The 24,033-nt window shown below is 36.9% G+C and overlaps 2 protein-coding genes across 13 annotated transcripts in view; one reads left to right on the top strand and one right to left on the bottom strand.

Annotated features, from left to right (window-relative positions):
• AK9 (adenylate kinase 9) overlaps positions 1-19,343 on the bottom strand; it is a 59,665-nt gene extending 40,322 nt beyond the window's left edge. For 5 of the 12 annotated variants that reach the window (XR_014589479.1, XM_083856308.1, XM_083856318.1 and 2 more), the window contains exons 1-14: positions 19,119-19,343; positions 18,627-18,719; positions 18,045-18,169; positions 15,538-15,601; positions 13,189-13,241; positions 13,008-13,104; positions 11,343-11,455; positions 9,484-9,702; positions 8,629-8,754; positions 6,413-6,487; positions 4,912-5,013; positions 2,885-3,024; positions 2,620-2,800; positions 1,597-2,122 (exon numbers count right to left, since the gene is read on the bottom strand). Coding sequence is in view for 11 of the 12 variants with exons in the window: in XM_083856308.1 (XP_083712434.1) it covers positions 1,597-2,122; positions 2,620-2,800; positions 2,885-3,024; positions 4,912-5,013; positions 6,413-6,487; positions 8,629-8,754; positions 9,484-9,702; positions 11,343-11,455; positions 13,008-13,104; positions 13,189-13,241; positions 15,538-15,601; positions 18,045-18,169; positions 18,627-18,648 (1,843 nt within the window). In the remaining variant the exon portion in view is untranslated. Of the gene's footprint in view, positions 1-1,596; positions 2,123-2,619; positions 2,801-2,884; positions 3,025-4,911; positions 5,014-6,412; positions 6,488-8,628; positions 8,755-9,483; positions 9,703-11,342; positions 11,456-13,007; positions 13,105-13,188; positions 13,242-15,537; positions 15,602-18,044; positions 18,170-18,626; positions 18,732-19,118 lie in introns of all 12 variants that reach the window. The other 7 variants (XM_083856311.1, XM_083856317.1, XM_083856313.1 and 4 more) reach the window with 7 other exon arrangements.
• A 359-nt stretch (positions 19,344-19,702) lies between these two features.
• FIG4 (FIG4 phosphoinositide 5-phosphatase) overlaps positions 19,703-24,033 on the top strand; it is a 52,217-nt gene continuing 47,886 nt past the window's right edge. The window contains exon 1 of the mRNA XM_083857166.1: positions 19,703-19,888. Within this exon, the coding sequence (XP_083713292.1) occupies positions 19,820-19,888 (69 nt within the window). The 5' untranslated portion in view covers positions 19,703-19,819. The remainder of the gene's footprint in view (positions 19,889-24,033) is intronic.

The raw sequence follows: 24,033 nt of genomic DNA, 5'->3' as shown, positions 1-24,033 counted from the left end.
CACACTTAGAATTTCCTTTGATTTGATTTCCCTTTGATTCCTAAATCTGGTTGACCAGACTAATTTTTCAATCCATACAAATTTTAGACCAAGGTAGTGTATTTTAAACAGTAAAGTAGCCTGCATTCCCTCTGATAGACAAAACATTCATATTGGATCCACATTTTCTTATTAATTGCTGGCACAACAATGGTAATTATTTAAAAGTTTTTTTAAGGAACACTCACAGTTAACAATCTGACAAAATTTGGTGACAAACTTTTTTAGTCAACTGCAGTATCTACTTTGAGTGTAATTTGGAAAAAATGCCATATTTACTTTTTGTATTTATGTAAGAATTTTTCAATTATTGTATTGATATTTTTTACATACACAAACATACACATTTATCAGGTTATTTTTGCCAAGTTACAAGGTGGCAAGAAAAGGGACAGCATGTTAATAATTTCCATTCTGCAAAAAAGCTCAAGGCAGCCCAAACCCAAACATCTCCTTATCTATTGAAAAATTCTGAAACAATCTTATGCTACAAAAAGATATGTGACGGAAAAGATATCCTCTTGTTTCTACTTCAGTTTTGCAATGAAATTGTTCGAGCTCTCCAAAGTTTTTAATTAGGATTAATTTCTCATTAATTCTAATAGGATTTCACATCCCTGGCCTCAAAAGTATTTAAATAGGCAGGAATCTGGAATGTAACACTGTGAACTCTTTTGATTTTGGTTTTATAGCTCACCATTATTCTTACTGCAATGCCAATGATTTGTTATCACTGTCAGCACAGTTTTGCAGCGCTACAGGAATACACTGACCTCTTGTTAGATGTATCTACCCATGAGAAATTCAAACACAGTTTCTTGCTTAGGTGAATAAGGCAAAATGGCCCAATTGTCTATTGGAACCATAAGCAGAGCTAACTATAAAAAGGCAATTCTAATTCAACGGAATATTTTCGTTTCAAAAAAAATTATTTTGAAAAACCTCCATTGAGCTTCCTTGGAAAAAAATACAAACTTTGTTTAAATGATACTAAAAAACATATTATTTTCACCTTTTAAATATATTTATTGAATTTGTTAAGCTGCAGAAAACCAGGTAGCTTAAGAAGTCTAAATGTGAACAGAGCTGGAGGGACTTATGAATGTGCCATCTGTGGCAGCATACTTGGAAGGCTGCTCCGAAGTGAAAAATCTGTAGATTGTGGATTCACATCAGTCCAGCTGACAAGCTGCTTTCTTGATGAGTATTTCATTTTTTGCAGAGATTTAACTTGCCAGAAAGTCATTAAAATTGAATGTTTTCAACCAGTGTCAGTCAGAACCAATTTCTTCTTTCAGCTCAGAGTTCAGAAAACTTTTTTGCATGGCCCTCAATCTCAAAGGATTTATATATATATATATATATATATATATGTAAAAAATACTGAATTTTACTAAGCTATTCCCATCACTACCATGTTCTTTTAGTTCATATTTAATGCACAGTAATCATAACATCTTCTGTAACTTTTTCTATGTCAAAGTGACAGCAATTGCTTCAGTTAAATAACCTAAAGCAAATAATACAGCTTCAAAGACCACAAAACAGATTATTCACCTGATTCTTCTGATTGTTCTTCTGATTCCAATCTTTTGGATTCTTCTGATTGTTCTTCTGGTTGTTCATCTGATTCCAATTTTTTGGATTCTTCTGGTTGTTCTGAGTCCAATTTTTTGGATTCTTCTGGTTGTTCTTCTGGTTGTCCTTCTGATTCCAATTTTTTGGATTCTTCTGGTTGTTCTTCTGATTGTTCTTCTGATTCCAATTTTTTGGATTCTTCTGGTTGTTCTTCTGATTGTTCTTCTGATTCCAATCTTTTGGATTCTTCTGGTTGTTCTGATTGTTCTTCTGATTCCAATTTTTTTGATTCTTCTGGTTGTTCTTCTGGTTGTTCTGATTCCAATTTTTTGGATTCTTCTGGTTGTTCTGAGTCCAATTTTTTGGATTTGTCTGATTGTTCTTCTGATTCCAATCTATTTTTCACTGCTGCTATAGCCTTTTCTACTGCATCCTTTTGCACTTCCTCAATGATTTTTTCTCTTTGTTCTTCATATTGTTGAATGAGTTTGTCCATATCAATAACCTAGTGAAATTATTTGAAAAAATACAAATATCACAGAAGACAAATATAGCATCTGATCCAAATTCTATAAAATGAAACTATTTTGGAAAAGCTCTGCAGATTTCAGAAAAATTTGCATATAATTCAAGTGCAGTGTTGGGGTTTTTTGAAAAGGAAATTCTTTTTAATTTGCATTTATATTTAATTATCTACTTTAATTATTCAATTATATATATAATTATCTAATGTCTAATATTGAATACAAAAGGTATTCATAATATTCTAATGCTAAGACAATTACAACACAAGAGGATATATAAAAGTATTTCTGATCTGTAGTTACTTCCAGAAAAATGAATTTCACTAAAATTCTGTTTCCTCTGTAATCCCTATAAATGTAATGTGAATGTTAATAACATGACAAGAATATGCTTAATTATGCTTAAGAATATGCTTAAAATATGCTGATTCCCAAGCCCCAGCTGATACTCTGCTACCTAAGATATTTATGAACTTACCTTTCCTTTATATTTGTCTGCAATTACATCACAAATAGTTGTTCTTCCAGAGAATGGAGGACCAAATACAAGTACTTTACAAGGAGAAGTTGGCATTGGAGGTAAGAGGTAAGGCCGTGGATTCAACATAAATTTTTTCAATGCCTCTTCGGATGACAGTACATACATTCTGCCTAGAAAACTTAAAACAGAAGAGAAGCAAACAGATATAGACAGTTATCTCATAAAATAGATATGAAAATTAAGAGTGTCAAATTCCACTGACCTGACAGCAAACTCTGGGTTTCCCATTACAATGTCTCCTTCCTTTAGAGCCACGGGACACACTTGTCCCCACCTGCTCCTACGCCATCGGAATCTGGGCGCTATCAGCTTGTAAGATGACAGAGCCCGGAAAAGTTCATCCTGTTCATGTAAATAGCCATAATTGCAAGTGTACTTTTTGTCTGAAGATACATATGCCTCTCTATTAGACTTTTTTGAAACCTTTTGATGGAAAATAAACAAACTTAAAAAGAAAACCACATGATGCTTTTTAGAACATCTAAAAAAATTATTTATTTCAGAATTGTAGGACAATTTTAAAGATAAATTACTTCATTTTTCAGGTCTATTTTAAAAGAAATAGTACTTAAGATAGTTTGTGTAGGCTTTACTGACTATTTTTAGAAGTTTAAAATTATAAAGAGCTATTTATTGAAGACAACAGAAAATGGCTAAGATTTCTTCTAAAGGGTATGAAAAAAGAACCATGATCTGTACCAGGGAATAGCATATTAAAGTATCTATTTTAAGCATGCAGAAATATCATATAAGAGGAATAAGTTTAATAGCCTTTTTACAGAATGTGAATAGTGAGTGAATTCTGAAGCCATGGTGACTCTAAATTCAGAATAGTACAGACAAGTGCTGGCTGTGAAGAACTGCAGAAGAACTTTCAGAACCAAAAAAGGCAGGCATTAAAATAGCAGTTTTACACAGAAAGTGATGAATTTTCACTGACTTTCAGCACTCAGAAATAGATCCCTCTGTGAAAACATTTTTTCAATGCTCAAGAGCAGTCAGAAGACCAACTTGAATGTTAGGATGTGGAGCACGGAGCAAATAGACAATAAATGTTTACGTTTAAATTGTTTAAATATTGCCCTTTACTGCAATGGGCCTCCTGCTGCCCTAATCTCAGAAAGGACACAGCAAAACTGGGTAAGTTTCAGAAAACGGTAATGTAACTTATCAGTCCCACAAAAAGATTGTTGTGTAAGAAGGAATAAAATTGTACAGACTGGAATTCTTCAGTATAGCCATGTAAGAGCGGGACAGAAGTCTGAAATCATGAGTTATTTGAGGGTAGATGTAGAGAACCAAACTATGCGCTGACTTTGACTTTTGCATACTGGAGGACACTGAGCTAAAAGGCTGCAGGTTCAACACAAAGGGAAACAATTCTGTACAAAATGTTTAGTTAAGATGCAGAACTCTTTGCCCTGAATACTGTGGTTATGAAAAGTTTACATGCAAACTAAAACAAACACTCAAACTAACTAAATAATAAATACAGATGACCTCTGACACAGGAATTCCTTCACTTGTGAATTTGTTAAGAACTGAGAAAACAGAAAAGTTAAGAGAGGGGTATTTCTCTGAAAATGTGGGGTCTCTCCATTACACTTTCATTCATATATCCAAAGTTTTGTTTAAGAAATAGGAAAGATGATCACAACTAAATATAGGTGATGACATTAATGCAAAACTTCTGGGTTTCAGTTTTATTTTGAAGAGACAGAAATTGTAATTGCCATGATTCAGCAAAATTCAGCACTAACTTGTCATGTTTCTAATTAATTACAGGAAAATAGAATGAATGTGATCTCAGTTAGACAGAATATTACTATATTTGGATTAGCATGTTGTTTCTTATTCAGAAAGAGTAGACCAAACTAAGAGTCAGTTGCTGAGATTGTTATCCTTTGGCTAAAGTTTATTTCCTTGGAAGGAATTGATTTTTCCTCTATTGCTAAAACAAACATTTTTTTCAAAGTTTTATTATAGTCATTATCTGGTTTTTTTTTTTTTGGGGAAAGAGAGATTCTTTTATTTTTAAGTAATTTCAGTCCCAGAATTACCTTAAATTCTCATTTCTGAAAGGTCAATGCTTACAAAATGCCCTTACTGCATGGTAAAACAAACTGGTTGTTGTGAAACCAAGATGCTATAATATAAGCTTACAGCAGAAAAAAAAGAAAAATAATTCTAGATATTACAGTCAAGCACACTTTGGAAAAGCACACTTACATTTTGCTTTCCCTCCAGCGTTTCTTCTTCTTCTTCACTTTGAAGTCTGATTATAGGAGCTGCATTTTGAATGTCCATAGACTGAAGTCGGCTTACCACTGCCTGAAGAGAAAATAAATCTTGATTTAGTACCCATCAAAACTGCTTTTGTCTTCTGAAGGGCCCCTAAAATCTCTTTAAAACTGTAACTTATTATTTATATAATGGCTACATAAACACCAAGGCCCAGTTTCTAACTCAGACTCATGCTAGTTATTGAGTTTTAAGAAGCTATTTGGTAGATACAGGCAGTGCAAAAGGTGAAATCACAGCCCTTTTCTCATTATGCTGTGAATCCCAAGCCTACCGAAGGACAAGATTGTGGAGGCTCCCCCAAGGCAGTGCAAGTACTCAGATGAGCTCCAATCAGAAAAACAGGCAAATCTCTTTGGGAAATCAGATTATGCACATTCAGAAGCAATACAACTTTGGGTAGTTTATTTTGAAAGGTATGGAAACCAGTTTATTTAAAGTATTTCCTGAATATAATATTGATTGAATGCAAGTATTCTTGAAATGAAAAAGCAAACTCTGTCATGTTTGGGCCGGTTTTATTATAGGCCTTTGCCTTACTTGTCAGTAAAATGGTTGGAGTCATAACATAACTTGATTGCATTTACTATAAATTTTGTATTGTAACATTCACAAACAGATCGTAAATGAGGAAATTGTATGTTCTAATGCTGCAAACTTTCTGCTTTTTTTTTTTCCCCATAGAACCATTCTTGGTAGAGTTAAGCATAAACTGAAATAATTAACTTACAGAATTATAATAATACAATTTATTTCAAACAGAGGAGAAAATGCAGCAGAAGTTCACTTCCTACCTTGTCAGAGACAATCTCCTACTTAATTTTAAACCCCATACCCTAGCTTATGATTTGAAGCAACTTTTAGTTGTGAGGCAAAGGATAAGACTATTTATCTTCAAAATTTACCATTGTAGGTTTTTTAACAGGGAGAGCAAGTTGCTCTGTTACAAACTAAAAATCTAGACACAAGCACTCAGTAGAATTCTTACAAGAATCAAGGGTCTTCTAGTGCATTGCAAACAATATCAAAATTAATTAAAATTATATTCCATTATACAAAATATATTTTAGACACAAGCATCAAATGAATCAGTTTTGTAAATATATCATACTGAAAATGTTTTAATTTCTCATTATATTTTACAATAATACAGATCAGAAAAAGCATTGAAACCAGATGGACATAATACAGAAGTTTATAGCCTGCCTGGAGATATTCTCATGTAACATATATGTAAGCCTAGGGACAGAGCAGTGAATCTTACAACTAATAGAGGAAGGAAAGCAAGTATTTAAAAAGTCATGTTTTCTAATAGTAAATGAATGCGTTTTAAACACAACTTAAAATTTTGTCAACAGGAAAACAATTCACAGAATTGAGAAATTATTTTCTGGTAGAGGTTAACTTAGCTGATGCATAGTTTATTTACATCAAAGACACCATCTGGTTGCTGACTTCCATCCACCTCAATAAGATATCGACGATCCTGGTCAGCCAACAATTCCTGTTTAAGAACATACCATCAATTGAGTGCAGTTAACCAGATAATGACACTGAAGCTCATTCTCTTCCTATATGTATCAAAGGTTGGACTCCTTCAGCAAAAGATTCCTTGTATTAATGGCTTATAAAATCTTACAGAGATTAACTTTTATTTGATGACAGATAAATACAGAGATAATTCCAAAACCAGCGTTACAATGGGTTCAGAAGATAGCTTAGATGTCTTAGCTCAAACGTAAGAGAGCTAAAAATATCAAGATACAGTAACATTTTGTGTATGAATTCAACTTTTAATTGTCTAACTACCTTAATTCTTTGCTGGAAAATGATGACAACCTCTTGTTCCTCATTGGAAATGCCAACCATAAGACCAATGTTTTAATTTTGGTCCTGACTCCCAATTCCTCTAAAATTTAGACCATATATTTTATTTTTCTTATTTTAAATTTTCTCACTAGCAGATAATGTCTTAGACTAAAAAAATTCCCATGTGGGTTGTTAATGCCTCTCCCTGAGGACTGAGAACACTCACTCCATTCCTGGCAAATGCTGGTCTAACCTCAAGCCTGAAAAGGCCTATTGAAGGTGATTTTACAACTTTGCAGGTAATCTGTTCCACTTCTTCACTACACTTATGGTCATTTCCTGGCTCATTTCATCTAGTCTGTCTTCTATACTTTCTAATACTCTTCTAAAGGGAGAATAATAATTTGTGTTTCTCTTATATACCATGGTCTTAAGTCATATTAGTAAATCCACAGTATTTGGGTTTAGACAATAGCATCACATTTATTGACTCAGTTTTGACTAACTAAATCCCCACAGACTGCAGATTATCTTGAAGTACTGAGGTCAGCCAATTATTTCACATGTTGTAGTTGTTCATTAGGTTTCCTTCCTCACTGCAGTATTTCACATTTATTTCAGGTCATTTTAATCCCAGCAATTTATCAAGAAATCAAAGTGTTTTCTCCAAAGTTCATTCTACCAATCTCCCTACCAGTGCAAACTGCACATCTTATAAGCTTTTTGTTTCAACTTCAATTTCATCATCTCAAACTCTCTCTGGGCAAATTGATAAAATCCTGTGTTCTTTTATTGTATTAGTGGACCACTAAGTATCTTCACCAATACATTCATTGCTAGTGAACCCTAAGTGAACCCTACTACTTAGTGGAATGTGTTGAAATTGTTGAAGTTTGGTATACATCCTAAAATAATTTAATCTAAACAACTTTCCATTAGCTCACTTATAAGAAATCCATGTGAGATCGTGTAATGATTAAAGATACCACATTTTTTGTTTTCACCTTCACAGCAGTAACAAGTTAATTACTCTAGCAAAGACCATTATACCACTTTTACACAATTTTATCTATAGGTTTAACTAATCCATAGGGAAATTGAAAGGCATAAACAGTAATTGTCAAGTTGTCAAGTGGGAATCAAACATGAGTATTTTGCTGTTGCTTGTACTGAGAGATTAAAAAAAAAAAAAAAGGAAAGCAAAACCAAACCAAACCAAAATAACCCACAAAAAATAAAACAAAAGAAAACAAACCCCAGAAACCCCAAACTATTCCTTTGGACTTCAGGCTACATAAATATATATATATATAATTTTATATATTTTTTTTATTATTATTATTTTAATTTTTTTTTTGGTGGGGGAAGGAGGGGAAGAAACATAGAGTTATTTAAAACAAACTAATGGGCTAATTACTGTGCATATAAATCTGCAGGCAATGAAGCAGGTGAGAAAGGGAGTGGAAGATGATGGATGCAGATGACTTACGGAATTGCAATCTGGAATGGACTCTGGTTATGGAAATCAAACAAAAGAGTCTTGAAATATTTCACTTACTAGATTTAGAAAGCATATGTGGTAGCAGGTATGGCTTCACTTCTAAAAGTCAAAGTTGATTACTTTATCTTGACTGCAGAGTAGAAACAACACCTACAGATGACAACTTTGTATCGCTGATTTAAGAAATTTAAGAATAAATTTCAGAATTTGGGGATATATTGTAGCATGACCACCTCAATACAACAAATCTCAAACTACAAAAAGAAATAAAAACAGTGCAAGATATTTTAAAAATCTTTTGTTATGCATAATCATATGACTTCACTTCTTCTTACTTCTAAAGGAAGATGCATTATATCCTTGTGTATTCCAATTCTTTTTTCTACATTTTCAAGAAAATCTTCAGGCCTCTGCACTAATTGATGAAAAGGTTCTAATTTCTTACGTGGACCTTTTCCAGTCTGCAAAACAAAATTTCAAGACACAGAAATAATGTATTAAAATAATTTTTGTCTTCAGTCAAATTTAAATAAAGTAGCTTTGGAGAGTATTGCAATGAGTATTAGTCCAGTGACTGCTGACCATGATCCTTGTGTTTGTTTAGTAAAACCACTACAATGGTCTTACCACTTCCTGATGAACTGCAGTTTCTATGAATTGAAAGCAATGTGCCTCGCACTTGCATTGATAATTCTCTGGCCCCCATTACAAAAATTTGACCTGAATTCAAAACTAATACCTTCATGACAGAAAAAAAGAAAATCCATTTGTAGTAATGTAACACCAAAACCAGAAAATAAGTTAGTGTCCTGCAAATATTAGTAAAAAAGTTACTACAATAAACAAAAATTAAGAACTCTTTTATTTGTCTATATCAAGAAACAGGCAGTGTAGAGCCACCCTTTTCCTCCTGATACACACTTTTAACCTATGGTAAGAAACAGATCAGGGACTTTTGTGTCAAAGACTGAATCCAGGTTAAGCTATACAACGATCAACATTTGCTGTCATTTAAACCTACTGTTTAAGTGTTACCCCACATCTCTTAAAGCAGGATAGAAATGGAATTAAGATTAAATTTGAGCAAAAGAAATTCATAACATAGTATGGTGATATTTTAGAAGATCAGATTTTTTTCTGCTTTGTCTAAAGTGCATTGTAATATTTTGCACTTGCTATAAATTAGCAACATTTACCTCTTCTTCTTCTTCTTCCTCTTCTTCTTCCTCTTCTTTATCCTGCTCTTCTTCTTCTTCTTCTTCCCCTTCTTCCCCCTCTTTATCCTTATCTTTCTCTTTCTTATGCTTGCCAATAACATTAGGATCCCACTGGCTCCTCTGATATATCTCCCCTGAAACAGGGTTTTGCCTTTGTCCTGATATTCTTTGGCATAACTCATAATCTGGATACTAGCAAGGAAAAATTAAAAAGAAATCATGTTTATCATAATGCTATACTGTCTTTTTCTTGGAGAGACAAAATTTCCCTAAATTGGTCTACTAATAACAGTATTTCATTATGCCACAGTTATCTAGAATCTCCCTTCGTCCTTTGTTTCTGGTCTAATGAAAATAATTACAATCCTGACATATCTGTGAAAACAGCTTCAATCCAATGGAATCAAAGGCAAAGTTATTTCTCTGACTTTTGGGGCAAGGACTTTTAACATACATTTAGTCTCAATCCTTTTCCTGGAGGAGTTGATGTTACTGCATGTGTCAAGAATTTAATTTTGCTTTCTGGTGGAGTTAGTGTAACTCTTCTATTTGTATTGTTGCACAGGAATCCACACAACACATATTCTCGACAACAGGGATTTCTCACTATGTAGCATTAAAACTAAGATTAACTTTCTGAAAAAAATCAAATCTGCCTGATAAGCAGGACAAAAATATGTCTCTTTGATGTTTTAGGATCTTTCAAGACCACAGAAAAAGGGTTTGAAATAGGCATTCACCAATTTTCATTATGCATATTCAAGCAAATGAAGTCTTAAAAGTATGGGATTAAAACAAACACTGAGTTAGATCTGCAAAGTGATAAGAGTAGGTCCACACCCTGAGGCTTAGCATCTGACAAAACACATAGATGTGCCAACTAAAATCAAAATCCCAAAGAGAATGGAGCACACCACCAGAGGCTGACTATTCAGAGCTGTCTCAGCAGCTCATTCTGCACATTCAAAGTAGAAGACAAAAATAATCTAGTTGATTATAAATAAAACATTGCTAGAGGAAGGGTCTGAAAGTGTGTTCATGACTACACATAGGGTTATTTTTTGGATGGAGTCTGGCACAGTTCAGTGTGGGCCAGCTAGAATCCTCCCCAGTGAACAGCTGGGCACAATCTGGAGAATGGTTTCAGGCCTTTCCCTGTGGGCAGTTTGGGCACTGCCATTCCATTCTGACTACAAGACAGCTTAGCATGTTTGGCCAAAGCAGCTGGCCCGATGTCTGAAGAGTCCCTCTTGCCTTGTCTTGTTTACTATTGTGGCTGTAGCAAGCAAGTTCGTTTTTTTAAGTTACACTGAGAAAGTCCTCTAAATCCCACACTTACAGTTATTTATGTTTGTCTAGTTATATCAGAGTCACTTTTGTAGAGTATCTGGAACGTCACATCATTGCTCATGAAGAAACTGAGATTTGTAAACAAGATTAATTAATAATAAAGTAGTTTCACAATTAGTGACTTAAAAATAAAACTATTTACTTTCTAACTTCCACGTGTGAGAAGCTTCTTCCTGCATTACACAAGTGGCAGATGCACATGTGCCCAAAATCCCATAATGATCATCTAATTCAAAGTTTCCTTTCTTGAAAACCCGTATTTTCGAATTGGTGGAGATGTTTAGGACATGTTTATTATTTTACCTCAGCAATGCTTATAATGGAACAAACCAGTGAAATTCTAATCCAAAATAAAAGAGAAGAATTCTTCAATAAATTCTATACTCAAGTATAAAGAGGAAAATATTATATTTGGTATGCATAGCATATGAGTCTACTAATAATAAGGAAAAATACTAGGAAGTTACTGAAGATGAAATTACCTTAATGTTAATAAAGACATCCGGTTTTAGTTTTAGACTCATTATTTTCTCTATTTGCTGTGGAACAGTCATGTATTCCTCCGAGAGAGAAGGAAATCCAGTGAGAACATAACCTGCCAAATACATTTAATTGAACACATTTTAAGAGGGTTTGTCAATTATAGAGTTAGTTATACTCATATCCTTTAAACAAGTTATATTCATCTCCTTTAAATAATATGTGTAGTGATACAATTGTAAACCATGTACATTGCACAATGCTGCTAAAAAAACTGTGCACCCATGTCTGCTTCAGATGAAATACAAATAAGTGTGTTGTTTTCAGCTTTACAGAGTACTCTCAACATCTGTTAACTCACTTTAAAACATGTAGACATTAAAGACCATACTCAGATCACCTGCTTTATGTGCCTAGCTCAGACATTGTAGTGCCTAAAAAGTAACAAGCTTTCGCTGACCAATTTTGCCACTAAAAGACTTTATAAAGGAACTGCAAAAAAATAGCCACTATGATTTTTAAATCTATGATTTAAAGCATTTCAACTAGGAGTCTAGGCCATTTACACAACCTTTAAATGTTTTGACTTCTAACGAAGGGAGTCTGAATCACTCTCCTGCCTCTCAAAAGGAGGCACTATGCATTAAGAATAGGAAAGTACTGTAACTACTGATGGCTGCATGCATGCAGTAAGAACTACTGAACAGCAACAAAATCAATATTCATGAAGCCAGGATCAGGTGGCTAAACAAAAATCAGGTGGATGTTTTTAGCCAAATAATGAGAATATTCCCTTAGAGAAATGGTGCATGCTCAGAATTTTACGTGATAACATTTAAATAAAACTCTGGGCAGCACAAAAACGTGGCAGGAGTGAAGTGTTGTACTCGAGAAGGAATAAAACCCATTGCAAGTGAAAGCTTAAAGAGCAGGCTAGTTTTTAGAGAAGTAGAAACTAACATTGGCACTACACCTGTCTCTCTCCTATAATGGAAATTTCAAATAAAAGTCAAAACAAGAAAAAGAAACTACATTTCCCTTTTACTTCCCGTCCTCTTAGCACTACATTTGTTTTCTCATCAGGGAATCAGGTTCAGACACTAGCAAGATCTGCAGCACTTGTCCTGACAGCCTTAATTAACAAAATCTTTCCTCAAACAGAAAAATTATATCCACTACCATTACTATTCTCATCCATTCTACTCTGTGTCACAAAATGCAAAGGTAATAAAAATTCTGTATGAGAAAAAAAGCCATAATACTTTGCATTTTCAGTATTTTTTCATTATTTAAATTGTTTAAAAATGTTTTTGTTGATGGATTTTTGTTATGTTGCTGTTATAGAAGTATTGAAGAATAAAATATCTGTATTTTAAATCCTAAGATTCTTCTGAACAGATAACATTGTCAAATAAGAGTCATCTCAACACTTCAAATTTAGGGAAGATTATTTTCTCAAAATCAACACAACATGGGACTGGTATGACACTTTCTGACCCCCCATATTGGTAAATTAGTCCCTAAACACTCTTCCAGTTTATTGATATTCCACAACCTGAAGAACACGAGAAAAATCTAGAATTATATTTGAGCACCAATGGATGTAAAATGGATGTAAAAATTATAGGTAGCACATTCTAAGAAATTTAGGCTATAAATATACTTACCAAAATGAGCAACTTCTGGTGATTCCATCTTTTGCAGAATCATTTCTGCCACCAGTTCCTCAGGAATGCTTTGACCTTCACAAAGCAATTCTTGACACTAGGGTGAAATGCAAAACATGGTCTTTTATAGTAAGTGTTTGTTAAGAATGTGATAGAACTTACTAGAAGATTGGACCTTTACCTTAAGTCCATATTCTGTTGCTTGTTGAATATTTGTTTGAATTACTTCTGAAGCTAAGGAAGGATATCAAACATAAGAAAAATAATTAATACAAAATATTTTCTAAACAGTCTTGTACATGCAGATACATATATAGATACACATACAGGAGGATGTATATGTGCTCCAAGCAGACTATTTTGAATGAGCAGCCATTATATTTAGAGCCGTTATTATACTTTGCCCATCCAGAACCTGGGGCCTTCATGGCAAGGTCTGGGTAAATGTTTCTCCCTACAAGTTAACCCTGTATATACTACACAAAAATGCACAACAGCAGTTTTGCAGGATTATTTGAGCTACTGATTTAAATTCAATCAGCATTACTGTCTTGTAATCCAGAGTATTTCGGCTCAATCACTTTTTAAATTTAAAACCCAATGTTCAGAAGACACAAAATCATCTACTTTAAGTGACATCCATCAAATTCAAAGACCGCTCTATGTCTCTGTGGACAGTGACATCATACTAGAACAACCCAGGATGTCTTTCACACTTCTGTATGAATTAAATAACCAAAAATTTTACAATAATTTTCAAAAATTACTTTTAAGGCTGCATTTATATCACTAATAAACCAGGCCAGGGAAAGGTCCTGAAGCCAGGTGACTCATGCTATACAGCTACAATCTTTCTTCTCAAAACACAGTGGCTGTTTTCTAACTGTTCCTACTAGGAATGATGACTGTTGTACATCCTAGCTCCATACTGTGGACAGGTGTTTGGGAGAACAATATTTGCATAGGCCAAAACTGAGACAGGGAACATATTAATTAACAACACAGGCAACTGAAAATCAGCAATCTGTGCACCAGTGTGCACCTTGGCCCTATTTTACTTATGAGTACTGACTTACTTACTGGATAGATGAATAGAAAGTATTACATCATTAAAAAGATTGAAAACACCTTTCCCATTTGATAATTTTCTGTCTTGGTTTATTTTTAACCCAGCAGAGGACAGATGTTGATACTGTGGAGCAAGTTCAGAGGACACCAAAACCATCAGAAGAACTGAACAGCCTAGGAGATGACAAAAGAACTGACCTTGTTTAGCTAGGAGGAAACCAGACAGCTCTTACTGCTGTCTAAAACTACTTATTGGGAGGTCACAAAGGCAGACCCACAGTCACCAGAGAAGTGTAGTTAGGAGGAGGCAACAGACATAAATAGGAAATTCAAATGGGGTAATTAGGAAGCAGTTCTTTAGCAAGAAGGTAGTCAAACATTGCAAAGTGTTTCTCTGGGAGGTGGTGGAGCCTCCATCCTTGAAGATATTCCAGATTCAAATGAGCAGGCCTCTCCAGCTGATTCTGCTTTGAGAGGAATGCTGGACTCAGTCACCACTGGAGGTTCTTTCTGAATTAAATTACTCATATTTATGTATGCTGAATTTCTTAGTTTCTTTCTTTTTCTGATGTAGAAAATTTTAAAAAATTACTAGTATAAGTAACAGTGGGTACATGTGTGCATTCACTAGCTAAAAGATTAAAAGAAATATCATTAACAAAATAGGAAAAGAGTAATTCCCTGAATTAGAAATAAGACTTAAAAATGCAATAACTGAGATTTAAATCAGTTGCTAAAAAAAGTCTCTAATGGCAAAGAGTGTGTTACAGAGATAAGACTGCCTAGAATTTTTTTTAAAACAAATTTGATGAACATTTGTCGGTACTGATTTAAATATATTCAAACAGAGTGGACTGGCTTAAGTACATTCCTGAAGTCCCTTCTGATTTTTGCCCGATCTATGTTTTAGACCAGGTATTAATTTTTTATCTTGTTATACAATACTATGAATTAAAAATTCTATAGATGCCTAAGTTGAAAAAACACTTTATTAAAAGTTATTTTTACCACATTACAATCCTAAATCTTCAAAAGAAGTAAAGAAAATTTGTTTGATAAATGTGTTTCCTGGACTACATCCCCTTGTGTTGGACACTGCACAAACAGAAAGGAAAGACCCTCCTACGTTTTCATGCTCTGCAGTGGAAAATGTCTGTACTTTTTGGAGTTGAATGAGTTCCCTCGTGTGAACAAGAAGGGTCACATGACTCCCCTTACAGGATTGGGAATAGAATTTATGATTTAAAAAAGACCAAACAACACAGTGATTTTTCTAAGCCTCTCAATAACTAAAAGACCACAATCAGCAATTTTATTTCTGGCAAAATGTTTACTTAGTCCTTATCAGAAGTGTTTGCTGCAATCAGAAACGTGCCCTTCGAATTACAGAGAACAGTGAGGGTATGCTAAACCAAAGCTATTGTGAAGCCAAAGCATTGTTCCAAATACAGCATGTGTTTACCTTCTATGAAAACGCAGTTCCACCTCTGTGCTAATTTTCTAGCTAATGTTTTCTTTCCAGAACCCTTAAAATGAAAAATAGACTTTTAAAAGAAAAACAGACAGAACAAAACCAAACATATAACACAATGAAGAACATATTTTCAAATTATAAAAACAATGAAAATCTACAATTGGGATGAGGGCCTCTGAGTTATACATTGGGCAAACAGAAAATACTCCTTTTAATACCATCCTCTACTTCAAATTGCCTAGCATTTATTATATGCTGGTACTAGTAGCTAATTATCTCCAAAGTCATTATACTGAGTTTGTTTCTGTGTAACTCTGTCTAAAACACAGCTATGATTTGACCACAAATTCCTATGAGAAATTCCTTAGGATGAAAATTTATTATCTTCAGCCTCAAAGCAAATTATGATGCAAACCTACTCGACCCTTTCTGAGTAGGATACATCATAATATTCTTTTACTAAAAGAACAAATGCTTAAAACCTGCCCTTGTTAGTCCACAAATCTGGTTAGATACTGACAAAATCTTTATTATTTACATGAATCCAGAGGAAAACCAACATAACTGAGAGTTATGAGGCCTCCAAGTGATTGACTGAACGGGGTTTTGCAAAACTCACAATCTTCCACCCCCCAAAAAATGGGCCTTTTTTTTAGAAGGGCATATAAAAAGACCTGCTTTGACAGTTTTGTTGATCATGATAAATTTTGTGATTAAAAAAATAGCAAAATCCTACAAATAAATTACATTCACAGTTGACTGTATCAACAATCATTCCAGCCTACTCACACCTTACATCTTACAGGTGTGATGAGAATATACAGATTTGGCTTTGCTTTAATGGCACTATGTTTTTAATTTAAAAGATATATCTTAAATAGGATAGGCATTCTGCACATCAGTCAGATGTATATAAGATATTACCATAAAAATAAACTATTTCATTCCCTGCTTTCCAGGTAAGGTCTGTACAATTTCAATCCTTTGTTATATTAATGTCAAGCATCTACTGAAGGCAATGGTTGAGAATATGAGGGGTTTTGTAGTGTCTTTCAAAGAGCATTTTATGGTGGTTTGGTCTATAAAACATAAAGTTACCTTTTTCATCTAAGGTTCAATTTTTGATGTTCATTTAAAACTAGATGAGTTAGTTCACTGTAGTTATCTGTTGAGCTGAGTGCACTCTTACAAGTGCATATACTTGTAAGACGTTGTAAGGCAAACTCATACCAAAAAACAAAACAAAAAAAAAAAAAAAAAAAACCAAAAACAAACCAAAAAAACCTCCCTTCAGCAAACTGAAGCAATAATGCAAACCCACATTTGGGGGAAAAAAAAGAAATTTGAAAAGTTAAGGTTTACAAAGCATCAATTTTTTTTCTAAGTTAAGAAGGCCACAAATTAGTTGAGAAAAAGACAGGTCTTGAATTATAGTTAAAATGTAGTACAGATCCTTTTATCAGGACACCTTGGTGGATTCTTAATGTTTCCAAATATACAGGATAGAATTTCGTCAAAGTTTTAATATTAAGATCTGTAATATTGCTTTGCATGTCTTTAAGTCAGCACATTACCTGGAGGTTCTCTTACATGAATTTATGTCTTTAATCTGTCAAGTTTATTAAAAACTAGAATATTTTAATAGCATTGTTCTAGTATTGGCGGGGGTAGAGCTAACTTTCTTCAGAGTAGCCAGTGTGGGGCTGTGTTTTGCATTTGTGCTGAAAAGAAGTGTTGATAATACAGAGATGTTTCTGCTACTGCTGAGCAGGGCTTACACAGAGCCAAGGCCTTTCCTGCTTTCCATAGTGCCACACTGGTGAGGAAAATGAGGGTGGATGGGAGAGAACAGAGCTAGGACAGCTGACTCTGACACACAAGGATATTCCAAAGCACATGGTGTCATGCTCAGCATATAATGTTGGGAAAGAGAAGGGCAGGAAAGTACTTCTGGAGTGATAGCATTTGTGTTCCCAAGTCACTATGAAGCATGATGGAGCTCTGCTTTCCTGGGGATGGCTGAACATCTACCTGCCCATAGAAAGTGGTGAATGAATTCCTTGTTTTGCTTTGCTCATGTGCATGGCTTTTGTCAACCCATGCATTTTATCCCTTTTACCCTTCTGATTCTCTGTCCCACCCCACCACGGTGAGTGAGCAAGGGGCTGAGTGGGGCTTGCTTGGCTGGGGTTAAACCACCACAAAAATAAAAACAATCCAGTTGTCAACGTCAAAAGAGAAGAAACGTTTTGAGCAGCGAGTAGCTTTTAAGTACAATAATAACTTTTTTAACTACAATTGACTGGTCACTGAAGGCAAAAATTGGTCTCATTAAATGAGACCAGAATTTTTACCATCCTCTGCAGGGTTTGAAGAGTGGCAAAAGTAAAAAAGTAGGTATTTGATCCTTTTGGTAGCACTGGTAAACTAATGTTTTGAAAAGTAAAATGGTTAGCACAATATCTTTAAAAAAATACTTCTATCAGACATCTTACTGGCTTTCCAAACACAATAAAGCAAGTGGGCTTAGACAAGAGATAAGATCTTTCAGCTTCATCTTCATCAAAGATATCTGTAAAGGGCTGAGCTTGTTTTCCCTCTTGTGAAGCCATTTCTAAGTCTAGAAGGAAAAAAAGAATTTGTTATAAAGTACAGTAGTTACATGTGTGTAAAATGATCTTAAAATGGAACTGAATCACAAGGTAAATGGATTTGTAAAAAAGGAAGCTTTTATAAGATGAAAAACCATTTAGAGAACATACACAATGCACCCAACAAATGAGAGAAAATCCACTTCTGAAAAACGAAGGACTGTTGGAACAACCCCTGATCACCAGCTGTTGATATCTTTTCCATTACTCTCATATTGCTTGTTATTCTTTTTCAGTGGTTTTGTTGATTTTTCCTTCCTGCTCCAATTACCACACAATTGTGACTTCTCTCTGGTCCCTGAAATGGGTCTGCCAAGACCTTTGGTTTTGTGCTCCAGACACAGAATACCCTGCCATGGTCAATGGAACTACTCTCTGTGTCCATACAGGCAGGTACACGAGTAAGACTCTGCAGAATTAACTCACAGTTCATGATCTCTTCCTCCATCCTCTCAGAAATCCCAGCTCTTCCAGGAACGCAGGCAGTAGCAAGTCCAGTGCTGCGCAACAAATTCAAACCTAAACAAATTCCTAATTAAGGTAAGTTGGAGGAAAACTTGTGTGGACTTTTCAAACAATATGGAGGCCAAAACATGAGGAACTTGCTGAAGTTTGTTTGGAAAAGGTGAAACAAAACCTCACTGTCTTTAGATGGTCATTTCAATCTCACAGCCCCAGCAAATCCCACACGCAACCAACCAACCCAGCACAGCCCCACACAACTCCCAGTCAGCTTTAAATTAAATTAAAAACTTCAACTAAAAAAACCTACTTCAGGATGAGAACCTGAAAAAGCTTGTCTTGAAACATCAAACCCAAACGTTCAGACACTCTTGCGTTAAACACTTGAATATTAAGAAAAAGAAAAAAAGCCACTACACGCGAACCAACTCCCCATTGCCCTGACAGAAAACTCACCGGGTGAACTTTACCTGCCGTTCCCAGCAGTCTCTCTCCTTCCCAGACCTTCACGACGGTGTATTTCCTAATTCACAAAAACCACCACAACCAAAGCAAATAATTAAACCAGGGACACACACACTCTCACCCCTCTACACACACCTAGGACAAGTCCCACTGAGAGACCCCTCCCGATGGGAGCTCCGTCGTGCGCGCCCCCGCTGCCGCCCCCTCCCTGCGCGCCCCCGCTGCCCGGGTAACGGCCGCGCCCCGCCCCCGCCCTTGGCCCCGCCCCCCGCGGGAGGGAGCGGCAAAGGCCCCGCCCCACAGAGCTGCGTGGGCGGGGCTGCGGAGCTGTTCCTGGTGCTGACCGTGGTCACCCCGCGGTGAGCGGTTCCCAGCGGGAGCAGCGGGTGCGGATGCGGCGGCAGCGTGGCCTCGCCCGCCCCGGTGTCCCGGTGTCCCGGTGTCCCGGTGTCCCGGTGCCGCCGCCGCCGCGCCCGGAGCCGCCGTTACCTGGAGGGGGCGCGTGACGCGGCTCCGCGACGCAGGCGCGCTCTCGCGGCCGCCGATGGGCGCGCCTGCGCGTTGGCGCGCCGGCACTTCCGGGTTCCCTCGGTGGCGGCGGTGGTTCCCGCTCAGCCCCGGCGTGTTCCTCCCCCGGCTCCGGCTGGTCCCGAGGTGTTCCCGGCAAGCCCCCGCCGCGCCTCGGGGCTGCCATGCCGGTGGCGGCCGCCGCCCCCCTGATCAGCTCCGTGCAGAAGCTGGTGCTGTACGAGACCAGGGCTGTAAGTAGCGTCCCCCCGCCCGGGGCCGCCGCAGGTCCCGGGGCCGCCGCACAGCGCGGGAGGGATGTCCAGGGCCCTCCCGGCGTGTTGGCTCGGCCCTGCCCGGAGCTGCTCGGCTGGGCTGCAGCTTGTCAAAAACTACGCCTTACATTTTTTTTTCGTATGTTGGGATCCGGTTCTTTTTGGTCACACATTCAAAACATCCCAAGAACTGAGAAAAAGAAGGGTTTAGAGTTGTTGTTGTTTTCACTGTGTCTCTTCCTCGTGGCTTAGGCGAAGGAGTGGCCTCTGGCAGGCAGGTCAGCGCAGGGTCTGCGGTGCGGGAGCTGCCAGGATGGGAACGCAGGTTGGGCCGCTGCTTGTTCTGTCCTGTGGCTGCTGTCACACTGCTCCCCCCTGCCAGGGGGAGGTGAAAGTGGACAACTGAAGGTGTCCAGAATTGAATTAAGATTTGAACTAAGAATGGCTGAAGTGGCTGCCACCTGCACCTACCTGTTTGCTGTTTATGACAAACTTCAAGTTCTCATTGTCTGAATGGCTGGTGAAACAGCTTCCAAAGTTTTCAGTCTGACCTCTGGAAGTAAGGTCTTGAAGATTTTCAGCGTTCATTACGTCCTTTTGCAAAAACTGTAACATTCCTTATGCCCTGTTGCAGAAACTGCAGAACATGTGTTATTCACAGTACTTTTTTTTTGTCATGGGCAAAGTGGGTTGGAGGTTGGAGTGGTAATTGCTGCTTTAGCCATGTGATGAGCACAGTGTGAGTCAGCAGCCAATTCTTGGTGTAAATACCACTGTGTTTACCGTTCCTTAGCTCCCAATCAAATTTCATTGTGTTTCATGGTGTTTTGATTTCTCCCTTGTTTCATAGTATGTTGGTTTTCTTCATTTGATGTAGTTTTGGATAGGGTTAGATACCATGGCTTTAAATGCAGCAGTTAGTTTTATTTTGAAGATCAGATATTTCCTGTACTGATAAGAGAAAGATAATTTATACACTGAAGCCCTTTGGAAACTTCCCAGAATGTCACAGATGCAAGAATGACCTCAGTGTAAATAGAAATCTGACTTCCAGCTTTGCTTCTGTCAGAAGTAGGTTTGTGCTTTTGTGATAATTCCCCACTGAACAGCCTATGAAACAGAGAAGGATTAAAGCATGCAGAGTTACCATTACAACTAAATTTTAAAAATGAAGGTCACACTCAAGAAAGTCTTTCCAGAGTGTTACTTTCTTACCTATGCCTAAATGAATTTTGAAGGCTACCGTATTAATCTTTCTCATTGTTGCTGGTAAAGGCCATTTTTTGTTCTATTTTCTATTTTGTTCTTATTTCAGCTAAATTGTTATATGTGAGTAGGGCACTGGGGAAATGTGATTTCTGAATCAGGTCCTGTTTTACTCGCTTTAGTTGTTCTTGGCTGACAACTGATGCTACATCTCAGTTAGCTGAGATTTGGCTTCTTGTGGCTGGCACTTGTGGATACCTGGCCTGCATCCCTCTGAGCTGAGAGGCTCAGTTGCTGAGAGACAACATGCTCTGTGCAGGGCCAATATTGTGCTTTGGAGTTCTGTCACCTCTCTGCCATTCTCCAGCTCTCTAGGCATCTCCTGCTGATCCTGTTATTTCAGGAACCACAGTCTTTTACATCTGGCCAGTGGTAGCTGGCAGTCTCTGCATGAATGGATGGGTTTGTCCATGCTGTGCTTTGTTCAAAATTCAGTGAGGGGCAGATCCAGCAGTTCTGATCACACCAGGAGGCAAGATGGTTTTCATCAGCTGTGAAGGGCAATGGTTTGTGGATGAGCATGTGCTGTTTGAAATGTCTCAGCTGAGCAAGGGCATCTCAAAGCTGTTACTTCAATCTCTTCATGTGAGTGATGAAAATGGAATATTTTCCCTGAGTAAGGTTTTGTTATTGCTTTAAAAAAGTACAAATCAAAGCACTTTGTGGTTTGATATTCAAATTCTAGTCATTCTTTCAAAAGAAAAAAATCAGTAGGAATAATTTTGGTATGATTATTTGAAAAGACTTGCTGCACTTAATAAATGCAAAGACTAAGGGATGTTAGAAGGGCCTTCTGGAGAACACCAAGTCAAGCCCCCTGCTCAAAGCAGCTTCAACAAGCATATTGCTCAGGGTTGTGTGCAGCTGAGTTTTGAATACCTTCAAATATATAAATTTTACAACCTCTGCAGACCACTTGAAAGAGTTTGTCTCTCTTATCTACACTTTCCTGTTACATGGTTTTAGACAGCAGCCAGACACTGCCAAGGCTTTCTGAAGGGTGAACAAACCTAAACACAGTTCTCTCTCATCACATGCTCTGTCCTGTGGATCATCTGGAGAGCTCTCTGCTGGAATCACTCTGGTATATCAATGTTTATCTTATACTGGGGAGCCCAAAATTGGACTTCTGGTTTGATCAGTTGGTGTTGCAGCTCATTCAGTGTCACGTTGCGCTGCTGACAAACTTCTTCTCCCCGAGGTATCCCTCATGCCATCTCCTTTGCATAAGATCTCACAATCATGCAGTTGCCAGCTGTGACAGTTGCTGGGACTGCATAAGCATCATCCAAAAATAAAAATTAACAGTTTTCTCATGTATTCTGATTTCCCTAAGGCCACAGACTTGCTAGATCCAGCATGTGGGATTTGGAGTTAACATGAGACTGTGTCCTAGAATTTCTGGTACAAAGAAGGGATTATTTAAATTGTCAGCAGTGGGAGAAACAGTGAAGTTTACAGTGGTCATACAGCTTATTCCTGTAAAATCCCTGTGTTAAGGCAGAACGAGATGAAATGGATGCTTTGTTTGGTTTCTTTTTAGACAAAAATACAATAGTATTATTGAAGTCAAAGAGGATAGGTTTTGGTAGTGTTATTGGAGTCAAATGGGAAACTGCAAGAGGTGAGGAGAACTGAATAACACGGTGTCAATTGAATTAACAGAGAGCAAAATTATCTTATATTTATATTTAGGATAGTTGCTGAAACCTATCTTTTCAACTGATGCTTTGGGTCAATAAATGCCATGGAGATGTTAACTGTATCTCCTGATTGTCCTAGGAAGTTGAAAGCTTGTTTAGGAGTAGTCAGAAAGATGAACTGCAGGTTTTATTCAGATAGATGCCAATTATCTTTCCTTTTATGCATATATTGATCACTGAAATGCACACCAGAGGGCACTAAAGATATTTGAGCATTATGACTAATAAAAGACAAAAGATATTTTCCTCTCTTCTTCAGAAGAAAATAGAACTTTTGTGTTTCCCCCAGATGAAGCCCACCTGAAAGCTGTAGGTTAGTTCACTGGAAATTATCATTCCTCTGAGGCAACGTGACATTGAGCAAGACAGTTTGTGTTGTCTCTATAAAGTCATAACACTTGCCTATCTTTCAGGATATTATGGGGCTTAATTAATAGCATTTTATTCTAATCAGGTTCTTTTACAGTCTCCATCTCCACAGTATCCAAATGACTTGCACAAGCTTATTAAGTAATGTGACTGGCATAATTACCTGTAGATATTTCTGCCCTTTATTCACCAGAGAAAACTATGGGCATTTGTTTTATTTTAAATGTAATTTATTCTAATAATAACAGTGTAAAGATTTTTATATTAAAAACTCGAAAGGTTGCATATTTAATGTTGAAGTTAATCTGTGGCTAGTTTGGAGAAACTTCAATATAGAATGTGATTTCACAGAAAAAGCTATAAAATTTTTCCTGAATTATGAAGTGCACTGATTTATATAGATGGGTATCTGACACATTTAAAAAATGTTGAAAGTAGTGAACAGCCTACTGGGCAAACATTAGCTATTTTCTAGCTAGAAGTGGCTGTGACATGAACAGTGTCATTGGCAGAAGACAGGTCCTTTCAACTGACTCTCCTAGTCCGTGTTGTGTTGATGCTCTAGGAGTGGTGGTGATGGAGTGGAGCAGAGCATGGAATTGGGATGAGAGGAGGAGTTTTATGCAACTCAAGAAAACACTCTTTTTGTCTTAACTGTCTTGCCATACTGCCGGATATATGGTTATAAAATACAGAAACTTGATCTCCTGGTGTATGTGGGCTCTGAGAGCATTTGTGAACAGGGCAGATGGCAGGTGGAATAGCGGCAATGAGAACACCACAGGT

Source organism: Zosterops lateralis, assembly GCF_965231275.1.
Source record: "Zosterops lateralis genome assembly, chromosome: 3".
Taxonomy (NCBI): Eukaryota; Metazoa; Chordata; class Aves; order Passeriformes; family Zosteropidae; genus Zosterops; species Zosterops lateralis.
Note: the sequence above shows the minus strand (reverse complement) of the source record. Positions and strands in the feature narration are given on the sequence as shown.